General features: G+C 38.2%; 1 protein-coding gene across 1 annotated transcript in view; it reads left to right on the top strand.

Moving 5' to 3' along the window:
• DMGDH (dimethylglycine dehydrogenase) overlaps positions 1–21,125 on the top strand; it is a gene marked incomplete at both ends in the record, with an annotated part of 48,394 nt that overhangs the window by 14,692 nt on the left and 12,577 nt on the right. Inside the window, 9 exons of the mRNA XM_082497696.1 lie at positions 3,190–3,438; positions 4,654–4,852; positions 9,791–9,960; positions 10,129–10,282; positions 11,162–11,327; positions 13,484–13,614; positions 15,370–15,587; positions 16,768–16,925; positions 17,996–18,055. Of these exons, the coding sequence (XP_082353822.1) occupies positions 3,190–3,438; positions 4,654–4,852; positions 9,791–9,960; positions 10,129–10,282; positions 11,162–11,327; positions 13,484–13,614; positions 15,370–15,587; positions 16,768–16,925; positions 17,996–18,055 (1,505 nt within the window). The remainder of the gene's footprint in view (positions 1–3,189; positions 3,439–4,653; positions 4,853–9,790; positions 9,961–10,128; positions 10,283–11,161; positions 11,328–13,483; positions 13,615–15,369; positions 15,588–16,767; positions 16,926–17,995; positions 18,056–21,125) is intronic.

The following is a 21,125-nucleotide window of genomic DNA, read 5'->3' as shown; positions in this document are numbered from 1 at the left end:
ATAGATTTGCACATGGTTCAAAAACTTTAAACAAAGAAACTGTAATATTTTTCATTTAGTAAAAGTCAGCTGTTGTTATTCTAAGCAATTAAATACGCACTTATAAGTGTGATATTTTTAGAAGTATAAAATTCAAGATTTTATTTTGAGCAAACCTAATCTATTTGCCTTTAATTCAAAAGCAATTTAAAATCAGCTGTTTGTAATGTATCTCTGCAAACTTAATGGCTAAGACATTTAATATCATTTTGAAAGAAACAAAGTTAAGTTTCAAAGACCTAAAATTAAGTCTACAATTTTTATTTTCTTTGAGGAGCTTCAGTATGCTTGTTCCCTATATTTTTGCACTGATTCTGTTTTAATGAGCAAGCAAAATAGTGAATTTATTAGAAGCACATTCCCAGACCATTATTTCTTTTCCAAATACCTCTTTAAGTCCAAACAATTTTGGCAGGACCAATGCATGATACTAGAGATGGAATTTTCTGCTGCTTCAGCTTTCTTTCTCCTCCGTGGATCGTTAGCTGACCTTACCTTAAAATAGTTTTCTTTGTAGGTGACACAGAAATGCCCAAATCAAAAGAAGTTCCCTAAAGATTGTTAGCTTCCTCTTAAATCCACATTTGTATTTGCTATGTGTAATGGAGGAAACCCTTGCAGATGTGCTAGAAATTCAACTTTACTAGAATTTTTTCTTTTTTTTTTTTTTTTTTTTTTTATAAGGGAACGTGAATCAGGTTTCAATAGCATTAAAGGATGTTTTGGATCACTCGCTGTAAGACTATGGCATGATCTTCCCTGAGCCAATTTAACTGACTTAACAAGTGTTTTGTCAGTACGTCTCCTCCAAGTGGTGAGGATGCCATTATGAAGCAAAAACCTTGCATATGATAGATGCAGAACAACAGACACTGGGTTTTAATATTTACTGGGCAGAGGCTTTTAATTGAACAGACCTCTCTGCCATGGTCCTGGATTTCCTGCTCCCTTGCATCAGCTGGCTGTCAGCAATAGTCAAGTGAGTCACCACAGAAAACATTTTCCTCAGAAACGTTGCATTTTTAAAAACTGTGGGTGTTACACCCTGAGGCTGGTTTGTAATATTAAATAAGAGACTGACAGCCCTCCTGGCGTGGGGGAATGGCACAAGGCCAGCACGGCCCAACTCAACTTTCCTAATTGCCCTGGCTTTAGGCCATGGCCGAAAGGAGAGGATGTATTCCCAAGTTAATGTCAGAAAGCAGCACGGGCCGGCTGCTCAGCGCAGGATGGGGAGCCAAGCGTGATAACAAGGCTGGCAGGGCAGGGGCCGAGCCAGCAAGGGCTCTGTCCGACAGGGCAGAAGGGAGGGAGCAGGGCGGGCCCAGGCTCAGAAGCTGGGGTCAGCCCACAGTCCAGATCTCCAGACAAGCTTGTGGGGATGAGGCACAGGAAGGTCCGTAGTGATGAAGCCAGGAGGTTGAGCCACAGGTCAGGAACAGGTGACGGTAACCAGGGTCAGATACTGCCCAGTGATCAACAGGCAGGACCACAGAGATGAGACTGGGCTGAGGTTGAGCTGGAAAGTAGTCCACGGATCAGGGATTGGATCAATGAGGTCCATGGCCAGGCACAGGCATGGTTGTGACAGAGCTGTAAACAGGTACACCTACAATCAATCCAGCTCAGACAGGTTCTGAAGGCTCTGAGCTGACCTGAAATGGGGCTCCTGGCTCCATGGGGTAGAAGTCCCAGGTGAGGCTGCTCAGGATCATTCATGCTTGTTAGTGCCCTCAGGGCCCCGAGGGCTAAATTTTGACCAGATTTTAGAGAGTATGGAATTGAAGAGAGAGGTAGGAGCTTTTGGGTAAAACAAATAAGCAGCAAAAAGGAAGAAAAGTTATATGTTAAGCTGGGCAACATGAGTGTTAGCTCCAGGAGAAGGTAGTTGTGTTAGGTAGCAAATCTTGCTGGAGATGCTTTTTCATAAACAGCTTGGAGTCAGCTGGTCACACAGGAACCAGGCACACCTGTCTTCTTTTCCTGGGTACCATATAGCACATAGCCTTTTATTTGGAAGGTCCTGCTACCTCTTCCTCCTCTTCCATTTTGCCTTCCCCCAACCCTCACTTCCAGACTCCCCTGAAACTCCTGCTTCACTGGATTTTCCCCTTTCATTCCCACTTCTGAGATCTGCGCTCCTTGACCCAAAGACTCAGGAGAGTGGGGCTGAGGGATTTTCCGAGCTGCTTAGAGCAGCTGCCATCCCAATCAATTGTATGTCTGATTCCCAGGCCTGTATGTTCTAGCCTCACAGCAGATGTGAGCCATGATGCAGAGCCCAATCTAGTAAGTTTGGCAGTTAAGTGGCTTCCAGCCTTGACTTTTACACAGGCACGTCACTAAGTGAATGCGGCTTACCAGCTTAACCTTAACAGAGAAGAATTAGGTCTTCTTTAACTTATGCCTAGTAGTATACATGAAGGACCTTGAGCAGGCTGCAGGGGCAGGGAAATTGTTGCTGGCGTTTTCTGATCACAGTCTGTATCAGAACTTTAATTTGGACAGCTATGGGAGAGCGCACTGACTACTCACTGATATTAACATTATAAGGAGTTGATTGCTATGTGAAAGACATAATTAATATGAGTCACATGATGCGTATGAAAGAGAAGAGAAACTTAAATTCTCGAGGTTAGCTGGCTGAAAGTACTGCCTTGCCCTATTGGGGTGTTAGGACTTGACTGCTGTCTTGGGAAAGCATGCTACCTCATTTTGGTTGATAGTAAAAGGCTAGGTTAACGCCTATGGTGTGAGTTAATTTATTCTGATTTTTAAGTGTCTCTGACTTTGCTGGGACTGCATTGCAGACCTACTGTACTGAAATAAATGATAGGGTTTGTGGGACCATTAATTAAATTATCTTCTGAACTTTTAAAAGCCTAAGTTATATTTTACTGAATATATATTTTTAATATCTGTATACTAAAATAATACATGGTAGTATAATTAGGAACAAGGACATGGAATTATGGGGGAAAAATTATGCTGGATAATATGAAAAGTAATTTTAAAATTAAAAATATGAGAAAAAAAATTATTTGTTATATTCCATAAAGCACAGTGCTTCCTGGAAATATTTGACTGTTGTTTCCCAGTCACTAAAATCAGTGTTTGAATATTTCTGCTTTGGTTTTTTGTCTTCTCTAGGCTTCTGGGCCCGTGACATAGGCAAGATGATTGGCCTGCAGCACCCTCTCATACCTGTTCATCATCAGTATGTTGTGACATCAACGATCCCTGAAGTCAAAGCCCTAAAAACAGAACTGCCTGTGATTCGTGACTTAGAAGGATCATACTACCTAAGGCAAGAAAGGGATGGTCTTTTATTTGGTCCATATGAAAGCGAGGAGAAGATGAAGCTGCAGGACTCGTGGGTAACAAATGGAGTTCCACCAGGTAATGAAGAACATTAAATCTTTAAACTTGATAAGCATTAGCACACATCTTAATGTGTATAAATCCCAGCCTGTCGTGCTGCCTTATATGATGGAAAATAGAAAATATTTGCAATGCATGATTGTAATGCAGAAACTTTTTTTTCAAAGAATAGTTGTAACTCTAATGATAAGTGTCAATAGAAATAAAAATGTAACATAAAATTCCTATTTGAAATACACACAAAATACACACCTACAACATAGTCTTACCCTACTCTCTGAACAGGTGCCTGTGTGTTGTGATTAGATGCAGTCACTAAATCTGTGTTATGTAGCCTTTTGCAACTGAATAGGGACTTTTCTAAGTTACAATTCTCTCCAGCATACTGTCAGGGTCTCTGGGTTTTTGCTGTTTCCCCAGAGATAATGTGGTTGTCAAACAGGAACACAGGTATAGCAAAAGAATGTCTTAGACAAAATGCTGTGCTCAGATATAAGTGCAAGAAAGCTGTAGGTTTGTATAGAATTTTTGTACAAAAAAATCCTATGTCATACTGCTGCTTATTAAAAAAAAAAAAAAAAAAAATAATTGCTGTCTTATATCTAGGTTCCAGCTTTCCATTCACTTCTAGACAGAAAGCTATATTCAGTCAACACTGTTGCTTTTTTAAAAAAACACGTGCTTCCTAAGGAGGAGAAATCAGCATTATTGGTGTTTGGATCGCACTGTCGTAGCTTCGTGAACATATTGTTTCCAGTAGCGTCAAGTCTCTCTATGGAGTGATGTCCAATAATGCTTAGAGCTCAGACTGAAGGGTGAAATATATCCAGGAATTTACTAAACACCACAGTAATAATAAGCTGTCACAGGCAGTATCTTTCTTCCTTTCCCCAAATTGTTGGCATATTGATTAAAGTAAGTGGGTCTTACTAACATAGAAGGAAGTTTCTGTGTTTCTCTACTTCCTTTCTACTTCATTGTTGAATTTGCATGACCTTAGGGTTAAACAAATATGTATAAAGGACAGTATAACTGCAGTGACAATAAACTTGATCCTGCAGGTAACTAGGGATTTATGCACGCCATTTTTTCTCATGTAGGATGGCAAAGGCTTGAACATACTCACTGATTAATTCCATATAACTTTTATATATGTAGATTGTATAACTGTATTTTAAATGTAAGTATTTTCAGTGTAACTAACTATATAATAAGAGTCAAATATTTTTTCAGGTTTTGGAAAAGAACTATTTGAGTCTGATTTAGACAGAATAATGGAGCATATTGAGGCTGCTATGGAAATGGTCCCTGTTCTGAAAAAAGCAGACATTGTAAACACAATTGCAGGTCCTATCACCTACTCTCCAGACATTCTTCCTATGGTGGGACCACATCAGGGTGTCAGAAATTACTGGGTAGCTATTGGTTTTGGGTGAGTAAATTCTTTATGACAACTTCTATTGTTTAAAATTGCGGTCAGCTCAAGCTTTGCACACTTTTATGGGTTTGGGGGTTGTTTTGCACATATTGTATGCAAAATGTAATTGGAAATAGTCTTAATTACCAGTACCTACATAATAGAACATTATCCTTCCTTCATACTTCTTCTTCATAACCCTCGCTATTCTTTCAATTTGTTTCCTCCTGTTATTCTGGAGGCCGATATCTGCAACACTTTATGAAGCAGCAAGAAATCGGTAGTAGTACTTGGTACTGTCTGTGCAGCAAGGTAAAGCCATAAAAGTGCTGGGGTTTGGAATATACTTTGCAGTTCATTATATATATATATAAATTTATATTGCTTTGAATTACATTGTGTTCAACAGTTGTTTGGCATATGCAGAAATTGTTTGGCTTATGGTGTCACTCAAGTTGGACAAGAATGAGTGGTACATGGAGAACTTTTAATAGGCAGCATTAACTTTCAGGTGGAGTTGAAAGCGTACTAAGCAGAAGGCATTGCTGGCATACTGAGTGACTGACTGCTCTGGAGATAGAAACACAGTAATGGCTCTGACTGTTGAAGGTTGAGCTGAAAAATTGTGTTGCTTGGTGTTGTAAGAAAGCAAATGAAGAGGGCAGTGTGACAACAGGAATGAGTGTTTTACTGGTGTCATTCTCCTGCCCACTATAATATTTTCTTGGAATATTATTTACATCTTCTATACACTGGCCCCACTTTAATTGTCTTAGTTTCACCATTGATTCAAGATGGATAGAATGAACTGACTACAATTTCAGGCACATGTTATTGAACACATTCTGTTTACACTGTTTTTTCAATTGCCTAACTTTCTGTTCAAAATCCAGCTCAGCTTTTTCCAGTTTTCTTCAGTCCAAACCAAACAAACCCTCAGATCATAAGATAAGGCAGTACCTCTAACGTGCTTTCCAAGGCCCTCAAAATAAAAAGGTTTGGTAATTTTGCAATGATTCATTGTGAAAGGTATTCACCTTTGCTGCTTGGATTTTAAAAAAAAAATATTGTTATCTTTTAGTAACATTTGCAGAACTTATAGTTACAAAAGTGGTTTGCCTAGTCCTTGTTCACCAAAAAGACTGTTTAAGTTCATTACTGTGCTGTCAGACTTTGGAGCCTGTTTTCCTTTATTGGTATCAATGGGAGCAGAATCAAAGTTCCATATAGGAATAACTGAAGGCCAGTGTTATATGTTAAAGTTTCTTTAAACAAACTTATTTCAATAATTTGATTAATCTCTAAGTGTGTAGACACAGGTTGCAAATATGTTGCTGTCATTGGATTGCTTTGTCTGCTTTTCAGGGACGTTTGACTCTGTTCTACACTTCTGGGTCACTGCAGTGTTTCTAGCAGTGTTGTAATTTTTTGTGTGCATTAGCAAATCCTTATCTCATAGTCAACTAGCAGGGACATTGTGACAGAGGACTTAGTGCTGTTAGTTTAGAGGATTTTTATTATCTAAAATTGGCAGCTTGCTAGGCATTTTAATGTGCAAAGAAGTAAGTAAGTATAGTTAGCAGAGCTTGTAGCACTGTTTATTATTACGGTTGCCCAATGCTTCCCATTTAAGACTGTTTTCAGTTACTTACAGCTTTGAAAATGTTAACAATGGTAGGCTAGAATTTTATTCAGAAATGTTTAAGTCAAAGCAGTGTAACCATTCCAAAGAACGTGATTTTTGGAAGGTATGTTGGTTTGCTCTGTTAAGGGTTTTGGGGTGAAGTCTTTCTTTTGAAAAGCTCTTATTTCGCCATTTTCTGAGAATGAACTTCACATTTGTCAAAAGTGACCTTTCTGCTAAAGATATGCCTTTCTGCTGTTTTTCACAAAATCTATCCATGAGGCCCATTCACAAGCCTTTATAAATGTTACAACTCAAACCTTTAATAGAGACTCACTAAATCATGGAATCAGAGTACCAGGTTGGAAGGGACCTCAAGGATCATCTGGTCCAACCTTTCTTGGCAAAAGCATAGCCTAGAGAAGATGGCCCAGCACCCTGTCCAGCTGAACCTTAAAAGTGTCCAATGTTGGGAATCCACCACTTCCCTGGAGAGATGATTTGAATGGCTGATTGTTCTTGTTGTGAAAAATTTTCCTCATGTCCTATTGGAATCTCCCCAGGACTAACTTGTACCTATTACCCCTTGTATTTTCCATGTGACTCCTTGTAAAAAGGAGTCTCCATCTTCTTTGTAGCCACCCTTTAAATACTGGAACAAAATCTTGCACTAAGATTCCTGCATTCTATCTACAGTAGTATTGCACAGCCAGAGACCAAAAAGGAGTTTTCCTGCAGAAATGGGATAGAGAAATGGGTAAACCCGAGACAAAGACACTGGAAAAGGGACTGTGCTGTGTGAGGACTCAGATTTCCTAGGAAAAAGGAGTGGGATGAGTCAGAAACATGTGGGAAGCAAAGACTCATAAACAAGTAAGACCAAGAATAGGACAGGGACAATGGGGAAGATAATCTGACCGGGATTGGAAGGAGAGAAGAAAAACAGAGAAGGGCAGTTTGTGTTCATTAAGGAAACTTTCTCTAAATCCTCATATGAAGACTGAGATTCCTAAACTGTACGACTCTTTACAGCTACTTGTAACATTCTATCCCTGCAAAGCATTTGTTCCGTTCTTGTGTAGCAGAACTGCAGCGGTATATTAATACAATCAGCTCCCCATTATCTGAAGTAATGAGGGATCTGGGCACTTGGCAGGAATTAAATTCTCTGATCATGTAGGCCTAGCTGGGAGCACCAAAATCAACTGATTGCACAGAGACAGTGCTGCAAAGCTCTGCAGAGTGCAGAGACCAGTCAGCCCACATGCAGTGCTGTACCTGTAGTAGCAACTCCATATCGCAGGGCTGTCTTGCCCCCAGGATTATCCTGCCATCAGCTCAGCCGTCTTCAGCTGAAGCTAGAAAACTTCATTGTATTTGGTCTGCTGCCACCCACAGTCGTGCAGTGGTCTCTGTGCTGTTCCCATGTGATTTTGGCTGCAGTGAACGGTACAGGGAAGCAGCCATTCTTGAAGGTCACAAAACTCATACCCCTGAATAACTAAGAATTCCCTAATTAAATTACCTCCAGCAATGGCTAGCTCTTCTGTAGTACATGCAAAATGGCAGTTTACAAGCACTCATCCTTACTGCATCAACTGCAGTAATACAAGCTTGTGCTGAGAATCTGAATATTTATGCTGAACAACCTAAAGGAGTGTGATTGGCAGAATCGCTTCATGTACTCAACTGTTTGCTATTTCTGTTTTATTTAAATAAATTAATAAATTACAGCTAAAACCCCACTATATCAAAGTAATCTCATGAATATTATTAAGTTAGGCATTCTACAGTTAGGAAGTGCTGGAACTAAGTTGTCTGTGTAATAACTCATTCTTCTACTGCATATGCATTAGAATTAAATGATTGCATCCTTTCTTTCTTTTCTTTTTTTTTTTCCCTCCAGAAGATCCTTGCCTATTTAATTTAGGGCATAGAATTCAGAATGAAAAGTTGATGAACAGCAATTCAATTTTCGTTTAGCTTCACTGTTCAGTGTGAGCGTCTGTGATTTAATTGCTGCATGCTAATCTAAACTTGGTTTTGGACAGACTTACTATTTCTTCGTTGAGCTTATTGGAGCATTTCACAAATAACTAAGAATTTATTTTCACATCTTCTCTAGACCGGAGGCTATTTTGCTACTTTTTGGTTTTTTAGACGTGGCAAACTAATTCACAGAGGTATTAACACCAAATGATTTAAAACTTTTATTTTAATAATTACTTCTCATTAAATGTTTTGGTGTCAAATCTGAGGTGGTTGTAATTCAGCATTACATAGTACTGTTTGGTCATATGTAGACTGAGTAGTGACAGACACATTGCAGCACAAGGAAGATCCTTGTCCCCAGTTGTCCACTTCAAGTACCTCACAGGAGCACATTTCACATACAGCTTTTTCCTTATGGATGTTAGGATGTCAAGCATTTTGACAGTTAGAATTATGTACAAAATGTTTAAGTAAGGAAACCTTACATCTATCACTTCATAACTTTTGAGCAACTACCTTTGCTGTCTGGTGTGGTTCCTTTAATGCAGGTTTCTTCCAAGAGATCTCCTCTACAGTCTGATTCTTCACACACTCACTGTGTATAAACAGAACAGGCTTTTGCTACAGACTGGTAGCAGAAAATTTCTACATGTTTATTTTGTTAGCTTAAGCTTTCTGGAACAAGTTCTCTTTGTAGTTGTAGTGGAGAACAGAGAAGGTAAATCAGGTGAGGAAAAAGCAGCTTTCAACTCAGGCACCACTGCAAACAAGTCTAGTTTTATCTGCAATTCTTCTACACTCCCTAGTTCTTTCAAGCTGTCTCAGTAGTGTTTTCTCCTAACTTTTGCTGCTGTTGCTCTTGTCACTGTAGTGTAAATATTCACTGTAGCTGCTAGAATGTCTCAGTCTAGTTTTCAAGTCTGAATCTGGTTTAATTAAATCTTATTGAAAAAGAAGAGCTGTTGTATGACTAGACAGTGTATTTAATGGATATCAGAAGTTTGAGAACTTTCTTTAGTATTAATTGTTGAAGAGTTCTAATGTGCCTGGAAAAGATTGTTAAATTCTGAACTGTAGAGAAAGAAAGAGGTTGCTGTAACCTCATGCACCAGAAATGCTACACATTAGCAACGGAGTTTTGCTGCTGACAGTGGGGTAGTAGAAACATCTGTGAATAAAGCATGTCATCTTGGAAAACAAGACAAAATATAACAAAATAAGAGTGACATATTTAGAATGTTTTAGGGTGTGTATTAGTAGTATATGCTAGCTCTGATTTTTAGAAACAAACAAACAAAAAAAGACTTGGCACTACAGGACCTTTCCCTGTTTTTAAGGTATGGCATTATACATGCTGGTGGCATAGGAAAGTACCTCAGTGACTGGATCCTTGAAGGGGAACCTCCATTTGACCTGATAGAATTAGATCCCAACCGATACGGAAAGTGGACCACCACAGAATACACCGCAGCCAAAGCAAGAGAATCTTACGGTTTTAATAACATTGGTAAGAAGGTATTTTTTTAAACACATTTATATCCTGAGAATGGATTCCAACAAAGCCTGCCTCTAGATTTCTCTGTTTATAGATAATGTTTTAATATATATTCTATCTTGATGATATACAGTGTTTAGTATGCCATGGGTTTTGGTTTGTTTTTTTCCCCCCCTCTAGTTGGTTACCCCAAAGAAGAAAGATTTGCTGGGAGACCAACAGAGAGAACCAGTGAGCTGTATGATTTGCTGAAATCCAAATGTTCAATGGGCTTTCATGCAGGATGGGAGCAACCTCATTGGTTCTACAAACCTGGAGATGAGACTGGATACAAGTAAATAAAAGATTACCTCCTCCCTCCCTTCTTCCCCCAAGAAATTATCATGATAGCAAAGGCCAGCAGAGTTAAATTTAATAAGAAACATACATTTATCATTCATTTCAGCTAAAGGTATCTATTAGGTAGATCTTCCATTATTTTTTTTTCTGTAGTTCAGAATCCATTTAATTCAATAATGCAGACATTTCAAAATGCTCATCGAGGTATCCTGTAACTCTTCTAGGTATGGGGTATTGGGGAGCAGCCTAGCTCAAGGAAAAGGTTAGACAACAATTTGTTGACTGTATTTTTTTCCCTTTCTTATCCTTTGATTAGCAGGACAGTATAATTATTTCAAGAAAAAGCTGATTCCTCCCTGTATAATTCTCAGGAAGGGAGAAGCCCCATCCTCCTTTCTTTTTTTTTCTTCTGTGCCTGCCTAGCTGGTTACATGCTTACATCAGGGAGCAAATAAAAGTTTTCCACAGGGATACTGGAGTCCCAATCTAAATGAGGCTTATAAAGGAATAAAGAGCCACACTCAGCTGTTCAGAAATAAAGCTTCTGACACCTTAAACTCAAATAAATGATTCAGCAACAAAGTATGCTGTAAATACACATGACAGACTACTACTTTTTCTAACATCTGAACAGTTCACAGTTTATTGTACAAAAAGGTTGATAAAATATCAACTCAGATCTTTCTCTGTCGTTAAAGGATTTTAATAATTAAGCTATCTTAGACCAAGGAAAATATTGAGTAAGCTACCTACAATTAGGAAAGTTTATCTCTTTTGAATGATTATTAAACTGAAGGAACTGAAGACTACATTTTGCTGAAAAGAGCACAAAATTTCCAAATTGTGTTTTATATGTGTAAATGCTCTGTTTCAGACCCAGTTTTCGGCGTACAAATTGGTTTGACCCTGTGGGTCGTGAGTATAAACAGGTTATGGAAAAAGTCGGTGTGATTGACCTGTCACCTTTTGGCAAGTTTAAAGTAAAAGGCACAGATTCTGTTAAGCTGCTGGATCATCTATTTGCAAATGTTGTTCCAAAGGTAAATGGGACAGTGATAACTGTTTTTATGTAGGATTTGTCTCAGAAATGGAAAATTAAGCATAATATTCTTGCCATATATTTCAGATGCCAAACACTCAGATCCGTTGCAGAAATTTCTGTGTCAAAGATGTATTTCACTCAGTTAAGAGCACAGACAGTGGAGTTTATACTAGAGTAGCCCCATGAAGAAGTATCTTTTGGCACAAATCATTGAATCATAGAAAGGTTGAGGTTGGAAGGGACCTCTGGAGGTCACCTTGTCCATCCCCCTGTTCAAGCAGGTCACCTGGAGCTCATTGCCCATGCTTATTTTCCACCCCCCTCATGCTGACTCTGCTGGCTACCTGAAGCAGGGAAGGTTGCAAATATTCAGGGTATTCAGCTTTCAGCTCACACCTGTCCTTTCTTCACAAGTGTGGCTGCTCAAGATCCTCAGAGTATGATCCTGTTTTCAAAAATGTCACATGGTGACAAACTACCCCAGGTTTCTTATTCTTGGTCCTCAGTTTCTGGTAGTGCTCCATGAGTCCCTTTATCTTCCAGCTTTGTCAGCCACTCCCATCTAGTGTTTTTTAATTTCAGAAATTTGATTTCACCTCCAGTAAGCAGATGGTTCCTTTCCAAAGTGCTACAGCCACGGGATTTGCTCATTTCAGCACAGAATTTCATTAAGTTTTTGCTGTAGGTTATGGTTTTAGCTGCTTCAGACACCAGAGAAAAGAAGCATAGGGAAACAGTAGGTATACTGAGACTATTGTTATGAAGGTAGATGCTTTCTTCTCAGAGGTCAGAGCCAACTGAATAGAAAGGCTGTACACAAGAATGGTATCCTATAGGTTGAGGAGAAAGAACCTGAATTGCCATTTAGTCATTTTTTTTTTCTGTATTAATTTTGTGATAACAATATAGATTAAAAGTTTGGGGTAGAGGTAGGGTAATTGTCATCAATGGGCATGGATAACACTTATTGAATGTATTTATGTAGTGGGGAAAAGCAAGGTTAAACATGAAATTATGAGAACAAAGCGAGTGCTTTCTATGGAGTGTAATCAGTATTGCTAAAGTGAAAAATAGATATAGATGACAAAATAGAAGAAACACTTTATGGGTCTACTTAAAAATCCAGCATTCACAACAGTTGATTATTTAAGCTATCTGAGTTTTGGTCTCATTCATGCTTGTCTGCATCATGAAATAATTCAGTGAAGTTACTGGAGGTATATTTGTATCATTACTAGCTGGAGTGTGACTACCATCAGATCCTGACAATTCAGTTATGTGCCTGCAATATGCCGGTAATTATATTAATGTAATATGACCTTGCAAAAGAATGTTAATATCTACAATATTTTTCATTTTTCTATTCATTGTCTGGAATCTGGGCACCGACTAGGTGATTGACAAGGTTCTTATGAAAGCAGAATGAAATAAGAGAGATTAAATTCTGCCTCTGGAATCAGACCAGCACAACAGCTATGGCACATTCATATTTCTGTTTGTATGGATGATATCTATATGAACATGTATACGTTTTATGGTCACAGCTAAGTAACTCTTATTTGAAATTTTCCCTCTAGAGATCACATTTCTACACAGAACCCAATTCAAATGTACAGAGATGTAGATTCATAGTCAGCAACTACAAAAAATATAAAAGCATACATAAATCAGGGGCACAAAAGCAGAAGCCAGCTCAGTATTTCTTTCTTTAAAGTAAGGGGCAAAGTAATGTTATACTTTTGGGATCTGAAAGCCTTATTCACATAACTGAAAAAGAATATTTATGTCAATAACACAAATTTTTTATTCTGATGATCAGGAAACAAACTAAAATTGATTGAATTTGCATTGAAAATGCATTCTTAAATCAAATGTAACTTAGGAAGACCTTGTGTAATGCACAATTAACAAATACTCATAAAGGTCTTGATTTATCTCATTTCAAAAATTTCATTTTTTTTTCTATTAAGAAAAATATGACGTTTCCACTGTAAAGCTTAAACATGGCCAATTGTGTGTCTGTCCGCTCCTGTTATGGCACAGCAGAACAAACATGAAAGTGTTGTTCTTTCAAATAAAGACATATTTCCATATTGTTTAAGAATTCAAAGAGTTTGTCTTGCATTCTTCATAATCACAAACTTTACTCTGTAGGTGGGTTCCACAAATATAAGCCATATGTTAACACCGAGAGGAAAAGTTTATGCTGAGCTAACAGTCTCTCAACTGTATCCTGGAGAATTTATGCTTGTAACTGGCTCGGGATCAGAACTCCATGATTTGAGGTTTGTTTATTTTTGATACAGTAAGTACACAGAGCTTTACAGTCACATTAATGTAGAAACCTTTTTACTAAGTGCCAAATTCTTAATTATTACTCAAGAAACCTTTTGCTAGGTTCAAGAGAATTCTACTTATTTATTGATTTTGGTTTCTTAGAAACTTGGTTGAGTTGAATCCTGAAGTATAAGCAGTTGCATATTGGATTTTTGTCAGTGTAAAAAGATGGAGAATTTACTGATAGTTATGTAATATACTTTAAAGGAGTAGTTCTTGTTTTGTTATTGAACCTGTTTGTGTTTGGCATTGTATGATGGAACACAGAATGGTTGTTCCTTTCCAGTGTTTTCTCTTACGCAAAAAGAAAGTTGGCGTTAAAAATGGATGACCCCAGAGGCACTGACCTGGCCAATACAGATAGGTAGTGCAGTGTTCCTGATACTGTGATAATGTCTTCTGCTTTGGGCTCTGGGGTCACAAAGCGAAACAACAGAAAGAAAGGAGGCAGAAGCAGTTGCAGGATGACTTCATAAAATACTTTTCATAGATAGGCACTGGAAGTTACATTTCTAGTGCTTTAAGATGTGGGGACTGAGGCAAAAGAAGGGTTAAGTGTGGTAGAACTAATAGGGAGGAATAAGCAGCTGCAGCACTGTTCTGGCAGATGATGAAGTTGTGTGAAGCTACTCCCTAGATAAGGAGGTGCTGCTCACAGGGAAGAGAGATTCCCTTTTCGGTGGGAATGTGATCTTTTAGAGTACGCGATGGTGTAACCAAGTAGAGTAGAAAATTGCTGGCCTTGGTAGAAAAGTATATAAAGAGCACGCTTGCTTAATAAAGCTGATTTCGATCCTGCATATCGGAGTCGGTGTTCTTCAATTCGCCACAATAAGTGGCTGTACATACATACAAAGATATAATACATAATTGGAGATTGCTGGCAAATCAGTTATTCAAAATGAATCAACACATAAAAGGCTGAAATTTGCTACCCCAACACACAATGGATAAGGTACTGTTTCATAGCAGTCCCATGGCAATCAGTAGGACCACTGGCACATTCAGAAACCAAATGGCAGAACCAGACCTAATGCATTTACTTCTGCAGGATTTCAGCAGTCCTGTTTGGTACTCCCCTGTGTCTGAGATCTTTTAACACTGCTTAACAAAGTAGTACTTCATAAGACTTTTAAATATATTCCTTTCTTTTATTTTGTGAGCTTCCTGAAAAAGAATACCCAGCTGATGTTTTTTATTAAATCAACACTCAAAACCGAATTTCTGCCAATACTTTAAATACTGTATTTGGAAAGAACAAGCCTGGTTGTACATTTCTGTTGACAGAGGAATTTATTTTGAGATTTCTTAATGTTCATTGTGTTTATTACTTACTCTTTTTGTATGTTGATTTTTTTATTAACACATTCTGCATCCAAAGGCAAACCTGTGTTCAGTTCTATGAGAGCACTTCTTCCTCTTACTTTGAAAATACTGTTCCACCCATTTAAATTCTCTCCTTTCCTGGCTGTCTCCCAGATGCCTGTGTTCCTATACTAGTATCTCACTAGAAAACACTGTTTAACATCAATGATGGATTTGACTATCTAGTGTAGCACATATTTCCAATGGTTCTGAGAAGGTGTGGGTCTGGGAGCTACTGGGAAGATGAACACTAACAAAAAATTATTCCTTTTAAATCTTTATCTAAATCAGTGATTTTTCATACGAAATTTAATATCGCTGTTATGTTTTACATGCAGATGGATAGAAGAGGAAGTAACGAGAGGTGGATATAAAGTTGAAATAGAAAACATGACAGATGAGATGGGAGTACTTGGTGTAGCAGGTCCATATGCCCGACAGATCCTCCAGAAGTTGACAAGTGAGGATCTGAGTGATGGTTCATTTAAGTTTCTCCAGTCTAGACATTTGAAACTTTCTGATGTTGCTGTTATTGCCATTAGGATATCGTACACAGGTAAGTAATAGAAAAAACAGAATCTTAAGGAAAGCAGCAATAAATAAAATAATTAGTGTAAATTATATTCAAACTAAAATTATGTTGAAAAGTAAATCTCATCATGTATTCATAAGCAATAGGTTCATCACATTTTTTCACTATGAGGGTGGTGAGGCGCTGCAACAAGTTGCCCAGGGAAGTTGTGGATGCCCCATCCCTGGAGGTGTTTAAGGCCAGGCTGGATGGGGCTTTGAGCAACCTGGTCTAGTGGGAGGTGTCCCTGCCCATGGCAGGGGAGTTGGAACTAGATGATCTTCAAGGTCCCTTCCAACCTAAACCATTTGATGATTCTATGATATATAAGTGTGTGAGGAAAAGCAGTACATTGGGGTTTTTTGTGTTTGTTTTTTTTTTTTTTTTAATTTTTTTTTTTTTTTTTTTTTTTTTTCAAATGTGATCTGGTCAGGGTCTGTGCTGAGTTTTCCAAGACCTTTTTCTCTAGCATACGCTATAGTGTAAATATTTATTTTACAAAACAAAAGGCCAGTTCTGATAACCTCTGTGGTATTTGCTGCAAAACCAACGTCAAGAATTGTTTTTGGATTACCATATATTAGTGTTTGTCAAGTGCCTTGAAAATGCAACACTGTAATGCTGAGTATTTGTTTTTCTCAGTTACTTTTTATTTTTATCTATTTTTCTGTCTATCTCTACTGCAATGGACTGAATTCAGACGATTCTGAAGCAGCTGAAGTCCTTCTCTTTCTATTGTACCAAATATGATACAATATACTCGTTTTATGCATATTTACACTCAGTTACATTTGCTGTTCACTTGCCAAGTCATCAGCTGTTTATAGAGCCCTTAAGCTTCATCTTTCATTGTGACTTCACTACATGACCTTTTCTTGTCAGTTATTCTGATTTCCACCCCCCCAACACTCCCCCGTCCCTCCCTCCCCATTTCAGTTAGCAGTTTAAATTAGGATAATGGTATCAGTGCTTAAAATCTGAGGCATAAATCATCTGGTGGTTCTTGCAGGGAATTAGACTTGATATATGACAGCAGAATTGACCCCAGAATGTGAATTAACACATTCCAGCATTGATCCCCACTTTTTACCAAGAATAGGATTTAATTTATTAGGATTGCCTTATCGTTGAGCTGATGAAACCGTTAATCATGTTTGTATAACAGGTGAATTGGGCTGGGAGCTCTATCATAGAAAAGAAGATTCTGTAGCTCTTTACAGTGCAATCATGGAAGCTGGCCAAAAAGAGGGAATTGACAACTTTGGAACATATGCTCTGAATGCTTTAAGGCTGGAAAAGGGTTTCCGAGCCTGGGGGGCAGAGGTCAGAAAATATAATTTCTTTATTATTCTTTCTGTTTATTTTCTTTATTTCATTATAACTATACAGCTTTTAGTCAGAGCTAGTTTAGATAGTATTTGTTCCCGTTTCTCAATTTGGAATGAAAAGAAAATCTACCTTGAGCAGGAAAAGCTGCTATAATTCTGTACAGTGTCTTTTCAAAGTAAAACTAACTAGTATACTCCATTGCACTGCTGGCAATGAGATACTTATTTTGATTCACTGATGTTTTTCCCTCTTGTGTATAACAAAATTATGAGGGTTTTGCTGAACTCTAGTGTTTTGAAATCAAAGGTTTGGCTGATAGATTCCAAAAATGGTTTATTTCTGTAATAACTGTCATGAGAGGCCAATTATTCTTGCTTCATAATGTATTTGGAACTTTTTAATTTCCCGTTAGCTTGTTTCTGCTGAATTTACTCACTCACAATATGGAACTACTAAGGGGGCCTAGAGAATATGGGCAAAATCTGTATATTTTCTGCTTACCTGAAAATTTTCCTAATTCCTTTGGAAAGGAAACAACTCAGGAAGGTGAAATGGTGGGAATTTAGAGGTCCTTTCTGTTTGCCCAGTGATAATTATTTTCATTCATGCTTCAAATGCTGCCTAACAAATAATTCCCCCTATATCTAATGGTAAGGTGGTAAACAAAATTGGCTTTGTGTTTTATTTTCCTCTCCGGCTAAGGCATTCTGATGTGTTGCAATTAACACGTATACCTCAGTTATTCAATCTTCTGCAGGTTCTGTTCTGCTTTGATTAAAAAGTCTTGTTTCTTACTGAAATGTATGTTTAATTTGCATATTGAAACTTAGATGAATGATTTACATATCTTGACTCTATATTAGGCATAATAGTAGATATTTGGTTAAAATCACGTATAGGAAGCATACAGTGTATTCAACTGGAATTTGCACATATGCAACATGGAATATTGACCCAAGAGTAAATAGAAGGCTGCATAGAATAACTAAATTAATACCCCCCAACCCAAAAGCTATGATAGTCCATCATGTATGGATGGTGAATTTATTTTTTTTTTTTAACAGATGAACTGTGACACTAATCCCTTGGAAGCTGGACTGGACTACTTTGTAAAGCTAAACAAGGTATGTCTTACTATGTTCAAAGTGCTCTATTATGCCCAAGGTTATTCCTTTAAGTGTTTGAAAAAAAAATATAATTATCTGTAAAACAAAATAGGTTTAGAAAATGAACTGAGCAACTTTTTTTCACTGTCTATTAGAATAATTTCTTTATTAAGTACGGATTTGTTTAAAAAAAAGTTTCAGATTTTTCCATGTTTCTTGCTAACAAAATGATATATTAGGTCAGGAAGCTGCAAATATTCCATGTTATCTACACAAAAAATAACACTATTTTTGTAAAGAAATTCGAGTCATGTGCTTTTGTAAACATACAGTAACTATATACAAGCTGAACAAGCCTGTTCATATTCTGAAAATATTTTACCTGCTTATTCTTGTTAAAGGACTCTGTAGGATCACTTTTCCTGGCTATTACTCTGGTACAGCAGTTACTGAAAAGAGCAATAGATTTTTCAGAAGAACTGCTGACTGACAACTGGGATATTAGTCATATATAAGTTAAATTAATATCTTGGTTAAAAAAATAATAACAACTAATTGTTCATAGAATTTCTGAAGAACTTGTTCCTGCCTGATTTGAAGTTTAGAGAATGGGCTTACTTGAATTTAAATATGCAGTAAAAATATGTTATTCTGTCTCCTTTTATCAGCATCCCCATTTTCTTACATTCATATTTTAGCAAATCAAACTCAGTTATAGTCTAATAGATACAGGAATTTCTTATAATTCTCTGGTCCAAATGAATCATAGAATCATAGCATGGTTTAGGTTGGAAGGGACCTTGAAGATCATCTAGTTCCACCCCCCATACCATGGGCAGGGACACCTTCCATTAGACCAGGTTGCTCAAAACCTCATCCAACCTGGCCTTGAACACCTCTAGGGATGGGGCATCCACAACTTCCCTGAGCAACCTGTTCCAGTGCCTGGTCATCCTCATAGTGAAAAATTTTTTCCTAATACCTATTCTAAATTTATTCTCTTCCAGTTTGAAGCCATTACTCCTTGTCTGATCATGACATGCCCTTGTAAAAAGTCCCTCTCCGGCCTTATTGTAGGTTCCCATCATATACTGGAAGGCTGCTATAAGGTCTCCCGGAGCCTTCTGTTCTCCAGGCTGAACAACCCCAACTCTCTCAGCCTGTGCTCCTAGCAGAGGTGCTCCAGCCCTCTGATTGTCTTCATGGCCCTCCTCTGGGCCTGCTCCAACATATTCATGTCATTCTTATGTTGAGGGCTCCAGAGCTGGACACAATATTCCAGGTGGGGTCTCACAAGAGCGGAGTAGAGGGGAAGAATCACCTCCCTTGACCTGCTGGCCACATTTCTTTTGATGCAGCCCAGCATACCGTTCTGGTCTGTGAGGTCACATTGCTGGCTCATGTTGAGTTTCTTATCAAACAACACCCCAAGTCCTTCTCCTGGGGGCTGCTCTCAATCCACCCAGCCTGTATTTGTGCTTGGGATTGCCCCGGCTCACATGCAGGACCTTGTACTTGGCCTTGTTGAACTTCATGAGGTTCACATGGGCCCACCTCTCAAGCCTGTCCATGTCCCTCTGGATGGCATCCCGTCCCTCTGGATGGCATCCCATCCCTCTAGCATTTCAACTGGTCCACACAGGTTGGCATCTTCAGTAAACTTGCTGAGGGTGCAAACTCCATCCCAATATACATGTCACCAACAAAGATGTTAAACAGCAGCTGTCCCATTACCGACCCCTGAGGAACACCACTTGTCACTGCTTGCCTCTTGGACATGGAGCTGTTGACCACAAGTCTTTGAGTGCAACCATCCAGCCAGTTTCTTATCCACCTAGCGATCAGTTGGTCATATCCATATCTCTGCAATTTAGAGATGAGGATGTCGTGTGGAATGAAACCCAAACCACGTGTCCTAGCTCTGTCAAATAAAGGATCTTTCCATGAAACATCGTGAAATAATTTCCTGTGCAGCAATAATGTCATCTGTTGCTACCAGTTAGCCCATCAACTCAAAGAAAAGTTACCTGCACAGTGCACGTGAAATTTCTAATATATAAAAAAACAGGTCCTGTACATTTCAAGTTAGATGCCCTAAAAGAAGGGATATTTCTGACTTAATCTTTTACCTCAGTTTTTCATCTGTAAAATAGAGAAAGTGCCAACAGTTTTACATAAGGGACATCAAGAAGAAAAAGTAATGTTTGTGAGACATTTCATCTTTACAATGATGTAATATGATACAAGATACAAACTCTCTTATTTATATTCCCTTTGTACCTGAAAGGGTAATAAATTACATAATAAATGACCCTTGGTATTTTCTTGTCATGTTATGTAGAAGCACTGTAGACCTGAATCCCAAACGTTAAGTTCCAGCTCCAAATAAACAACAAGTCTTAAACTTTGGGTAGGCAAGAATTAGGGAGGAATGTTAAACCTAAAATTCGTGCTTTTATCTTTGAGACAATTTTACTGAAGGTAACAGGGATGAACCCAGGGAGATGCTTTTCCTCTCCAACTGTTGACCCTGTCTATAGATGTTAAAGATCTTCAACCTGTGCAGTATTGATAGAACATTCATTTTTGTCCTAATCTAACATCAGTGTGTGCTCTTGCATGAAATACAAGTTCTAAGCTTGTTCTTGCCCAACCATGGAGCTCACCCACTGGAAGGCAAGGCACTTCCACAGATATCAATGGCAGTTCCTACATGTAGTGGAGTTACAGCCATCTCATTTGATACTGTAATTTTGCCCTAATCAGAGAAAATGACACATGCAAGGGAAATACAGAATCTTACGGAACAGCGTTATGTTGTATTTACTCATCAAGGACTTTCCCATCGTGAGGAGAACATTAGCAGGATTACGGGAGAATGCAATGAAAAATGTTACTGTTGATAGTTTTTCTTTCCACTTCCATTTGATACATCTGTTTGTTTTGGTTTGGGTTTTTTTTGTTTCCCCCCCCCCCCCCCCAATATAAGCAGGAAAGCATCCATAAGCAAGGAAAGCTCTTGCTTGCCAAAATTCCCATGAAGAACATGTGAAGGCAGTAATGTGCATGAAGCACTTGATTCTTTATT

Source organism: Vanellus vanellus (assembly GCF_965231255.1).
Source record: "Vanellus vanellus genome assembly, chromosome: Z".
Taxonomy (NCBI): Eukaryota; Metazoa; Chordata; class Aves; order Charadriiformes; family Charadriidae; genus Vanellus; species Vanellus vanellus.
This window is presented reverse-complemented; position numbering and strand designations above follow the sequence as displayed.